Here is an 11,915-nt window from a genome sequence, read left to right as displayed (position 1 = left end):
ATATGAATTATAATAATGACATTTTCTTTATTATTTCTATGTTTCGTGAATTTTTCAATTTTTTTAATGATATAATAGAAATATTGATCAACATGCACATGCAGTTTAAAGTGTACTAATTATCTTTTTTTTTTCAGTTTTTATAACATCAAAATAATATCTACCTTTACATTGTAATAAGCTTTGAATTGAACTATATATATTATCACGTGTACTCAGATTAGCCAACAAAAATTCAAAGTTGGGAAACAAAGTATCAAATGTATGATTTAAATTTATTTTTAAAATTTATTGAGTGCTAATATTTACACAAACAAATTGATGGCAAAAAGGCCAAAATATCAAAATGAAGTAAGAAAAAGTAATAATAACAATAATAAGAAAATTTTCTTCTTCATTATTGAACAATTGGACCATTATTTTTAAAGAAACTTCTCTCCCATTTTTCGACTTGTTTAATAGAATCTTCTTTGCTTCTAATCAAAAGCTGAAGAGATTGAGGATCGTATGGTGGCTGCAGGGCGCAAGGGCCGGATTCTGCAGGGCTGGTCACCACCGACTCCATCATCGACTTTCTGATAGACCCTTTTGCAGCCGATGCCAAGGACTCCGACAAGAGCTCCGTCGCATTGGGCGGTACAGTCGGTTTGAACGTTAAGAGCTTGGAATATTGGTTTAGAAGATGAAACATGTAATCGTAGATGTACTCCATTTTCAGCTCCTCTTCAATCAACTTGCTTGCTGCTTTCCCAATGGCCATTGCCTGACAAATATAACCGCCCATTGTTTTATTTGGGTAAGTTGAAACTCAAATCAATTCCAAGTGCTTTCCAACATTACAAAAACATCTCTAACTATTTCGATTTGTATTGAAATGATAAACATAAACGAATTTGGTTTGATTCGGTATTTTGCACATATTTTTTTCTAAAACTTCATTTAATAATCATCACCAAGTCGACCATTTTCACCACTAAAGATTGTATATATAGACACACATATGGTTTTGAAATTGAAACTAAACTAAACCGAAGAAATTCAGTTAAAAATTTCTTTTGAATCGAATTGAAAAACTACATTTTTTTTGTTTCATTTTCAGTTAAGTTCGATTCAATTTTTACCGTTTGATTAACCACTCCTAGTCGTCAATAGTTGATATCTCTTATATCAACAACTTATATATCATTTAATCTAAAACGACAGAAAAGGAAAATACCTCTTGACTATGAGTGTTGCCCCAATGAACAGCAAACTTAATAGAAGAACACTTGCGGTTAGAGCTAATGGGCCAATAATGTTTCATTGGAATCAAACTCCTTGTGAAGAAATCATAATAACGAGGCCTCACAATTAGACTTACTGAATCACATGCTAGAATGTATTTTTCACTTACTGACCATGCCTTTCCTTCAATATATATTTTATACCTACATTCATCATCACCAATAATATTCATATATATATTTCAACTAATTAAGAAAATATACAATGAAAATTGTTGTCAATTTTTTTAATTTACCTATAATCACATTGGTTGGCCAAGTTTGAGTCTTTAAACCCTGCTTTAGACTCTTTATCCCAATTCTACATAAAAAAAAAAGTAATTAATTATATATTAATTGATTGAGTTATATTATAGTTGAAAAACTAATTGATTATATTTGTGTATATATACCTGTCTATATAAACGAGCGCTCCAATCTTGTTTTTGGGTGACATTACATTTAAGAAGATCTCTTCTTGTGTAAGCCACAGCTGGATTTCCCTTCCAATAAGCATATGGTTGTCTCTTCATCCATCCCATTTTCTTGTTACCCTCTTTTATATCCTTTAACATGCTTTCCCATGCCTTTATGTTGATCTCTGGCCTACCCCCCAACATTTTCATCTTATTACTTCCACACATTCATTTAATATTTGATAATCAACACAGGAAAAGCAATCAAAGAAGTACACTAGTTAACAATATAATTAAATTTGTTAGGTTTAATATTTAACTTACCATCCCCAAAAGGACCAATCAGGAAACACGATGTCCCACGTGGCATCATCTCCGCTGTATCGAAACAGAGGAGGTGGGCTCGGCTTCTCGGCCCCGCTGTAATCCTTTTGATAGATCTCTGGCCGGTCATCACAACTAAACATCAGATCGAGATCGGGGAGTTTCCCTGGATACCTACGTAGCAACTGTACAACTCCCCACACCGTAAGGTTATCTCTGCTTTGATATGCCTTTCCATACGCCTCCACGTAAGCCTTTCCCTCCACCACCACCACCCTGAAATGGGCCTTCTTTTGGGCCTCTTCCAACATCGACTTCGTTATTCCTCTTCCGGCCCACGGTTTTAGGTCCTCGTGAATCCAACGGAAGTACTCTGGACACGTTGCCACCATTGGACCATCAGGATCTTGTTTCCTCTGTCCTTGTGGTTCTTGACTCATAACATTGGATTTTAATCCCTATAATGTTAATGAAAAAATAATAATAAAAATAAATTTCTTCTATGATGTCGATTATAATATTTAAATCTTTTTGCCACATTTTATTCAAAACACATTCATCTGATTCATGACATTATTATTGTTGACTTAAATTATTCAATTTAGTAGTTAAGTATTAATCGTCTAGCTATTAACACTATTAAATCAAATTAATAAAATATAAATTTCATGGAATGTTCTCTAAATGTTAAAGTATAACTCCAAAAATCAAAACAGTCAAATACATAACTTTAAATTTTGGGGCAAATGTGTAATTTCAACATGCTTTGGAAATTTTCCAAAGTGGATGGCCGGAAATCACTACATTTTTCAAAAATGATTACTCAACTATATGTAAATTATATTATTGACCAATTAATCCTTGCATCTTACATCATTTATTTATAACTTGAGAGTACTACACCTACTGAATTTTGAATTTTTTTGAAAATATGGAACAAGACTAGTAAAAAGAGGTTTTGGTTCGAATTCTTAGCACTTCTACTATTTCATATAACTTTTAAGAGGAATTGATAGATTTTCACCAAAACATAGTTGAATTGTAGAAAGGAAAGTAGAACAAAAGGGGGGGGGGGGGGGAATTGAATTGCGTGGCTTAATATGAACTTACAAGTAAGAGGCCGAGGAGTCGGCTGGAGAGAAACATGCTGAGGAGGATCACAGCGGCAAAAAAGATGATAACAGAAGATCGAGGCGAGGCATTGGAGAAGGATAGCAGTTTCTCAGCGGAGAAGTGCTGCTTAGGAAACTTGGGGCGGCGAGAATCATTCATTGCTATGTATGAAGTGTATGGTATGGATCAGTTGAAATATTAAATAAGAGAACTGCGGGTGAAGGTTGTAGCTAAGGCTGCAGAGTTGAATTGGAAACGAAGAGATTGAAATTTGTGAAGATATCCATTTGGTCAATCAACTTATTTTCTTCTTTCAATTATATATATTTTACTTAGTTAAGAAAAATCAAAATGGGTGTCTTGTCATTGTCGTTGATTAAAAATATAAAATTTTAGATGTAACCGATCTTGATAATGCTTTAGTAATCTAATTAATTTTATGGGCAAAATTCAAATTTTGGAGAGATAGTTGTAAATTTAACGATTAAACATATAATAACACTTTAAGCTTCAAACCTGTTAATAGACCAAACCAAATCGATAGCCTATTGGCTTGACTGGTTTGGTATAGTAATTTCAAATGGAAGAAACAATGTTTATTTAAATTAGTTTGAGCAATTTTTTCAATTTTCAATTTTAATATACAATGGAGAAATATTCAAGTACTCTCTCGAAGTTGCATATGTGCAATTTAGGTTGTCTATGCAGGTTTTTCTTTAATAATTATTTTTAATTTTTTTCGTAGGTGGAGCTTAAGTTAATCTAATCATTGTTGGCTTGAACATTATTATCATTTAAAGAGTAAACATTTTTTAATCCATTACTAGATCAGTTGTAATTTGATTTATATTATATTATCGTATATAAAATAAGCTCATAAAATACGAGCTTAATTATGTTCGAATAAAATATATTTTAAAGTATATATAGTGAAAATGTTATCATTCATTCCAGGTATATAATTAGTTTGTACATTATTATGGTCTATTATAAATAAATAACTATCAACGCCTTTTACAAATAAACAACAAAAAAATATTTGTAGGTGGGGGCATTCTCCATTCTTGTTGGTGTGGGAAATTTTCATCTTCGACTTTGTTTCATTTTCCATTTTCCATTTAGGAGAGTGGGGGTCAGAGAATTAGCATTCAAGAATTGGGGCTTGACAGAAAAAAAAAATCTTCGTTTTCTTTTTAAGTAAAATAATTAAAATTTGACATTTGAACTAATAATAAAAAAACATTTTAGCACTCGTTAATGGTAAACTTAATTAAACGTGGTTAGATTAATTTAATTATTAAATGAAATTACATAAATAAAAAAAGTTAAATAAATTAACAAAATCAATTGTTTTAAATCTACTAATACACACATACATATTAAAAAGTAACAAAAGCATATTCGTAGTGAGATTGGAGACGGGCCTCCAGTCTTCGTCTCCACCCTATCTCCAATTTGATCTCATCTTCGATCAAAATTATGATTCTCCGACATTCAGAAAAATATTTACTAACCTTTACAATTACTCATTATTTTTGTTTATTAAAAGACTACAACGAATCAAAATTCAAACTAAGAACTCCAATAATTATATACTTTCAAAGGTATAAAGGTACAAGTGAATGGAACTAAAATTTTGAAATAGAAATTGTCAATTCTTTTTTATTGTTATCCTGAAAATGACAAATGAAATACATTTTAAATCCCTAAAAATTAAAGTCTACTATTTTCAATATATTTTTGTGACATGAACATTAATTTGAAAGAAAAAAAAATATTTCAAAAGTAACAAAATGATTTTTGTTTAATTGTATCAAATTTTACAATAGTGTAGACAACAATTACTTGGAAACAGTAATAATAACTTGATTTGTACATTACATATAAGCCTCGTACACAATTATGTACTTTCCAAATAAACATATATTTTACCATTTCTTATAATATCTATACTATTTATTATTGTCAAATTTCAAAAGTAACTCCAACTCGAATATATAATAACAATAATACAATAAATAAACTAGCTAATTTCAAAAACTAATTCCATAGCTAATTTCAAAAACTAATTCCCTATAAAATTTACTTTAAATAAATATAAGTTTAAACTAAAAAACAAAGTTAAATTTCATATAAATATCACTAAGCCACACCCTGTCAATGATACAACAATTAACAAAATTTAATTAATTCAAGCTCGAACCAAACTATACAGTTGTATATGCATACCAAATACGTTGAATATAATCAATATTTTAGGTATAATTTTGTTGTATCTATATTTGTGCAGTCAACTATAACCACACAACAAAAAAAATCTAAAGTAATTTGAAAAGGTTTAACATATTAAAACTAAAATTAAATAACTAAGCGAGCTTCACAAATTAGATAGATGTAGTACTGTACATCTACGTATTTTTCGAGAATTTAACTTATGGTACATTTGATATTTGAGGTTGGAAAAGAGGGAATGTTAGTACATTAAATATGTAAATCTAAAATGTGTCATTTAACTTACCATCCTTGAAAATTTGTACAGGTGGCCTATAATAAGAATCCCAAATGAAAAAATGAATACTTTTTTCTAAAGAAAAATAAATGACAGATGACTTTTTGCTCATGTGATGGATGTGTAAGATAATCACTTTAATCTTAAATACAATGTGTTATAGAAGGCCAACCATAAAAATGATTGTAAGGATATTGCAATTGTCGAACATACATTAATCTCCAAGTCTAATTGAGTAGATTATTTAATTGTGAGGTTATTTTCCAAAACAGTACTGACTGCCCCCCTCCTTGTATAAATTTGAAAAAGATAAATTGAGTATTGAAAGAAATAGAGAGAAGAGTTTGGGTACAATTCTTGGGTTTTTATCATTTAAAATAAATGGGTAGCATCGTTCATAGAAACCCAATACCTAAACCCTATTTCCCCTATTTTTTCTTCTACGTTTTGCTCTTTGTTGTTGGCTATTTCATAATCTCTTCACAAATATCCGTAAGTTTTTTTTCTCTCTCTCTCTCTTTTTTACTTTTCAAAATCTGCATTTTATGGATTAGAAAATTTATAATCTCTTTTTAATATATATATATTTGTTTTAAAATTACGACGATTATTGAAACGATGTGTCGGATGATATAAATATTTTTGTTGTCACTTTTGGCGAAGCCGATGGGGGCGAGGAGAGAAAGGGAATTACAAAATTACCCTCAGAAGGAAGTCGAATTTTCTCCCATTAATTGTACGGCATATTCACGGAGCGAGAAATGGGATAGTGGGATCGGTCCCACCACAATAGAGGAAGAGGAAGAAGATGGAGACGGGAAAAATGAAAACACGTGTCCGGAATACTTCCGTTGGATCCACGAGGATCTAAAGCCGTGGGCTGAGACAGGGATCACGAGGGAGATGGTGGAGAGAGGGCGGGAGAATGCTACCTTCAGGCTGGTGATCGTCGGCGGTAGGGCTTACGTGGAGAAGTATTCAGAAGTGTTTCAAAGGAGGGATGTTTTTACGCTGTGGGGGATCCTACAATTGTTACGGTGGTACCCAGATCAAATTCCTGATTTGGACCTCATGTTTGCTTGTGAAGACCAGCCCACTGTTTTTATTGGTAATTATAGTGGGCCTGGGCCCAATTCAACGGCCCCACCTCCTTTGTTCCGGTACTGTGGAGACGATGACACCTTTGACATCGTTTTTCCTGATTGGTCCTTCTGGGGATGGTAAATATTTCTTCCCTTCTCCAACCCATTCAAATATTTGCTATTTCTTTTTAATTATTTTAAATGACAAAAATATACAAATAATAAACTATTATCTTTTTTATAGTAATAAATAATAATCTATTTTTATTTATTTTGAAAACAATATTTGAATAAATCTATACTTATGTTTAAATGTTTAAATGTTAAGAGGTCTATTACTATAGATTTTTAAGGTATAGAAGTTTATTGTTTTAACTGATGGATGGATTTTAGACAGGCACCACATCAATATATTTCTCTTCTTTTATTTTTATTTGTAAATATATGTGATGATTATTTATTGAATTATTGAATTATTGAATTATACAAGGCCAGAGATTAATTTAAAGCCATGGGAAACAGAGATGAAAGAACTAAAGGAAGCAAACCAAAGGAAAAAATGGATAGACAGAGAAAACTATGCTTTTTGGAAGGGAAATACTTTTATTTCTATGCCCAGATATCAACTTTTAAAATGCAGTCGCTCTACTCAATCCAAACTTCGTGTCTACATGCAGGTACATGTTATTATATTTCTTAATTATTTACTTATCATTCACCTCTAATACTATATTTTTCTTTTTTAGTCGAACCATTACTTCAATTTAATCCAACACCCTATAATAACACTACTACTACTCCCATTATTCTTAGGAGGGTTGTCAAATATAGTAAACTTTCAAATTCTATCAAAAATCTATCAAGGTTTATCAGTATCGATTAGAAATTTTGTTTTATTTATAAATATTTAGGCATTATTATTATTATACCTAGAATTTCATCGATAATAATGGTTATGCAGGATTGGCAAGAAGAAGGTAAACAAGGATTCAAAAACTCAAATCTTGCTGATCAATGTTTTTCTAGGTATTTCTTTTTTACACTTATTAACTTTTTTGTTATGTTTTTTCTTTGGGTTAAAGTTTGCCCGAGTTTTAATATATCTTTAAAATTTTTAAATATATATAGTTATTAATGTCACGTGCTATATAGGACTTTAAACTTTGGATTGTGTCTAATATGTCACACACATATTTAACATTTATTTAAAAACAATAAATTCTTTAATATAAAATTGAATAGTTTGTTTAATAGAAAATTATGAAGGTTTTTAAAATGATATAGAATAATTTAAGATACAAAATTGAAGATTATAAGAATGTATTAGACATTTGCTTGTAATGTTTAAAATCCTATTAAACATTTTAGTTTAATCACTTATTAGACGTTGATTTGATTCTCTTTTTTATAACTTTTGTGGAGCTATTTGATGCAAAATATATAATTGAAGTATTTCTTTTGTTGTTTGAGTGAATATATCAATGATATGAAAACTATTTTGTAGGTATAAAGTTTACATCGAGGGGATTGGTTGGTCAGTGAGTCTCAAATATATTCTTGCTTGTGATTCTATGACATTAATGGTAAAACCTCATTTCTATGATTTCTTCACAAGAAGTCTAGTGCCAATGCATCACTATTGGCCAATCAAAGATGATGATGATATGTGCAAATCTATCAAATTTGCTGTTGAGTGGGGGACTACCCACAAACAAAAGGTGCTTAATTTCATTATATCTAACAATTTAGTTTTAAATAATAATATCTATCGTCTCCTTGAAAAGATATATAGACACAACAATGTGATTGATTAATCACATTAACACTATTAGATTGTGTGAGAAAAACTATGAAAACCTTGATTGGCTAAAATTTATGTTTCTTAAATGTCCTTGTTAGGCACAAGCAATTGGGAAGGCAGCAAGTAAGTTCATGGAAGAGCAACTAAACATGGACAAGGTGTATGATTACATGTTTCATACTCTAAATGAATACTCCAAGCTCTTAACTTTCAAACCAACCATCCCACCAAATGCTACTGAAATTTCTTTGAACGATTTGGCTTGCCCTACCGAAGGCTTAGCTGCCAAGTCCATGATGGATACCCTCATAAAACGACCTTCCTTCTCGAGCCCTTGCTTCTTGCTTCCTCCTTTTAGCCCGTTTGCTCTCGACTACATTCGAACCAGAAAAGATATTCCAATCAAACAAATTGATATGTGGGAGAAAAATATGCCCTTTTAGAAGACCAATTCAAGGCTTGTCATTCGGTTTCTTTTTCAAATCTAAAATCATAGCTTAATAACCATTTTGCTTTCATAAATAATACTACTATCAAAAGATGCAGGTAGATTTTAATTTGTTTCTACCAAATTAGTCTTAGAAAAATGATAAGTATAGTTTGTAGAGAAGATAATCTTCTTTCAATTCAAATGTAACTTTAAAATCATTCGTTGAATAAAAAACTTAAACAAATGGGTGAAATAAATTTAATATTATATCGTAAAACATCTTCTGTTACTTGTCGGAACCTAACAGAATTTTACTCTTGCGCTCGAGTTAGTTTGAATACATAAAATTTTAAGTTGATGGATGATGTACATCAAAATTAATATATGATATCATGTAATAAACATATTTCTTGCCAATTTAATTTTGGGAAAGAGCAAAGGATTAATTTACCACAATTGATCACAAGTTGCAAAGCCATCAGAAATGTGTCCCTCAAAATCAAGGTCCCAATTGAGCATCTCAAAACCATAGCCCTCTCTACTTGTTCTTCTTCTTCCCTCACCATCAAAACTTCCTTCCATGGAGCTCCCGCCATTAACATCAGACACAGAAAGCCATTCTGCAAACAAGACCCTCGGTTGGCTTTCAATCCGCTCATTTCCCGAACTTCCCATCTCCTCCAACGGCGGATCTCGATTCGAAAAAACTCCACTTTTGAAATCTTGGAAATTCAAGACCACTTTCTTCTTCAGATGAGAATTCCAATAGTTCTTTATCTCGTTGTCTGTTCTTCCTGCTAAATGCTGTGCTATTTGAGACCACCTAATTGAAATCATCATCCTAATCCATCAATAATTTTAACATGGTACCCGAACTAGTTAAAGATATTAGATTTACCTGTTGCCTAACAAGCGATGAAGGGTCAAGATTTTCTCATCTTCTTGCTGGCTAAACATTCCTCTTTTCAACCCTGGCCTCAAGTAATTGAACCATCTCAATCTGCAGCTCTTTGAGTTTCTTAATAATCCTGCACTTGTAATTACCAAAAAGGGTTCAAAATTTTAATGTTTGTAATGATTGATTGGGGGAGCCAAAGGAAGAAAGCATGCTTCACCAGCTTTAATGGGGACAGAAGTCCAACAGCCATGCCCATTCTTGAGGATGAAGCTTCTTAACTTTTCATCTTCCTCAGGTGATCATAATCCTTTCTTCTTTACTTTTTCTTTCTCTGTTTCTCTACATCCCATCTCTGTTTCTCTTCCTTGATTTTCCACCAAGTTTTTATTGTTTAAGCTCTTTTCATTTTGTCTTCCCCTTTTATACTCCGTTTTTCCTATTTTTATGTCTTCTCATTATTTCTTCATTTCAACCATAGTAAAAAAGCCTTTAAAATATGACAATAGAACTCCACATATCACATTATATCATTAAGTTTAGATAGAATTCTCCCAATTTTGCTTTTCAAACTATTTTGGTTTTTTATATATGATTGACAAGAATGTTTATGATTGATGACTCGTCTCTTTTCAAAAGTTATGATTTATAATATTTTGCTTATGTCGTAACTTAATTTCTCTAACATGATACGTTGTTAAATGTATGTTGAATTTTTTTCTCCCACTTTATTAAATTATTTTTATAAAGATGGAGATAGCAATAGGGATGATTTCATTGTGTCTACGATATAACAAAATTAGACAATAGATTATGACATGAGCAAAATGTTATAAATGTAAGAGTGTAACATTAATCACAAATACCCATGTGAGAGGGATCAAAACCCCAAACTATTAAAAATACTTATCCCTTACTAATTATATACAGCAAGAAATGTTTTAGGTGAAATCGTGTATAAAAAAACACTATCCAAGAACAAAATTGTATATTAAGAAAATGATGAAAAGGTTGCTATTATAATAGTAAGGTAGAAAGTAAAATAAGTAATTGATGAAATATAAGATAGTAACTAAATAAATATGAACTAAAATCGTGTAATTGTGGTTGTTTTTAAAAATGGAAAATGGATGTAAAGCAGTGAAGATTGTTGATGATGAAATTGAAAAAAAGGAGTGTAACCGACAGTTTTGGAATGGAAGAGGAAGAAGTAGAAGAATGATCAAAATAATTCTCCAACATAATTCCTTCACTTTTTACGTTTTTATTTTTAAGAATCTGAATGGGACCATAAAATAATGAGAATAATTAATTAAGCTAAGCTTTCCGTTCTGTGGCCATATTTTGTTTCGTTAATTATAAGTTTAGTTCTCCACCTTTTATCATTTTCCTTTACGTCCTTTTCTGTATTCTAAAATCTCCCTTTTTCCTTTTTTTTTTTTTTCTTTTTTACTTTCACTTTTTAAGTTCAATAATGTTATAAATTTTAACGTAATTTTGTGGTTAATAGATATCTAAATCCTCCATTTGGTATTTTCTTTTTTTGTTTTTTTGCCAAAATCTATGAATTTAGATATAAATATTTAAAATTTAATAATTGTGATTTAAAAGCATTAAAAGTTTAAAAAGATCGACACCAACCTATAAATTTAATTTGTGATAAAAAATCTGGAAATTGGTTGTGTTTCAAGGGTTTTAATTGTGTTTTTTATTTGAAGTGATTCATTAAGAAAACATAATTGGGATTAGAAATTCCTTAACGTCATTGTTTACTTTCTTTGATCGAAAAATAATTTTATCAATAATATTCTACAAAATTTTGGAATGTATTAATAGCAGATATTTAAAGAAAATATTATTATATTTTGTAAATATTTTGATTTATTTTAAAAACAGTCTTTTTCATCCACATTTATATTTTAAAAATCAATATTTACATGTATAAAATTTATCTTCCAAATTTTTAGGTGATGAAGGTAGTGGATCGCATATATTATTTGGTTTACATTAAACTTAATGTCCAATTATTTCTATTTTCATAAAAAAAATTGTAGCATCTTAGAAAAATCATAAAAAAAAGTTG

General features: G+C 30.5%; 3 protein-coding genes across 3 annotated transcripts; 1 reads left to right on the top strand and 2 right to left on the bottom strand.

Annotated features, from left to right (window-relative positions):
* Positions 1-241: 241 nt before the first annotated feature.
* Positions 242-3,391, bottom strand: LOC101213751 (protein O-glucosyltransferase 1). Its single transcript, XM_031881957.1, has 6 exons — positions 3,113-3,391; positions 2,003-2,460; positions 1,676-1,868; positions 1,520-1,584; positions 1,217-1,427; positions 242-763 (listed from the first exon to the last, which is right to left on the bottom strand). Exons 1-6 carry the CDS (start codon positions 3,272-3,274, stop codon positions 398-400), a joined length of 1,455 nt encoding a protein of 484 aa, XP_031737817.1. The 5' UTR covers positions 3,275-3,391; the 3' UTR covers positions 242-397.
* A 2,570-nt stretch (positions 3,392-5,961) lies between these two features.
* LOC101213997 (O-glucosyltransferase rumi homolog) lies at positions 5,962-9,214 on the top strand. Its single transcript, XM_031881849.1, has 6 exons — positions 5,962-6,116; positions 6,288-6,844; positions 7,197-7,383; positions 7,668-7,732; positions 8,211-8,424; positions 8,606-9,214. Exons 1-6 carry the CDS (start codon positions 6,006-6,008, stop codon positions 8,948-8,950), a joined length of 1,479 nt encoding a protein of 492 aa, XP_031737709.1. The 5' UTR covers positions 5,962-6,005; the 3' UTR covers positions 8,951-9,214.
* Positions 8,540-10,200, bottom strand: LOC101214240 (transcription factor LAF1). The gene is given in 4 exon segments (XM_011654470.2): positions 8,540-8,880; positions 9,389-9,760; positions 9,836-9,965; positions 10,053-10,200. Coding segments are annotated over 4 exon segments (654 nt in total). The 5' UTR covers positions 10,186-10,200; the 3' UTR covers positions 8,540-8,861.
* Positions 10,201-11,915: the final 1,715 nt, after the last annotated feature.

The sequence above is a fragment of the Cucumis sativus genome, chromosome 3 (genome assembly GCF_000004075.3).
Source record: "Cucumis sativus cultivar 9930 chromosome 3, Cucumber_9930_V3, whole genome shotgun sequence".
Taxonomy (NCBI): domain Eukaryota; kingdom Viridiplantae; phylum Streptophyta; class Magnoliopsida; order Cucurbitales; family Cucurbitaceae; genus Cucumis; species Cucumis sativus.
This window is presented reverse-complemented; position numbering and strand designations above follow the sequence as displayed.

Coding starts and splice junctions, on each gene's coding strand:
- LOC101213997 (XM_031881849.1), top strand. CDS start 6,006: ATGGGTAGCATCGTTCATAGAAACCCAATACCTAAACCCTATTTCCCC. Junction 7,384..7,667: donor AACTTCGTGTCTACATGCAG/GTACATGTTATT, acceptor ATGGTTATGCAG/GATTGGCAAGAAGAAGGTAA. Junction 7,733..8,210: donor GCTGATCAATGTTTTTCTAG/GTATTTCTTTTT, acceptor ACTATTTTGTAG/GTATAAAGTTTACATCGAGG.
- LOC101213751 (XM_031881957.1), bottom strand. CDS start 3,274: ATGAATGATTCTCGCCGCCCCAAGTTTCCTAAGCAGCACTTCTCCGCT. Junction 1,428..1,519: donor GCCAACCAATGTGATTATAG/GTAAATTAAAAA, acceptor TGATGAATGTAG/GTATAAAATATATATTGAAG. Junction 764..1,216: donor GCAACACTCATAGTCAAGAG/GTATTTTCCTTT, acceptor TATATTTGTCAG/GCAATGGCCATTGGGAAAGC.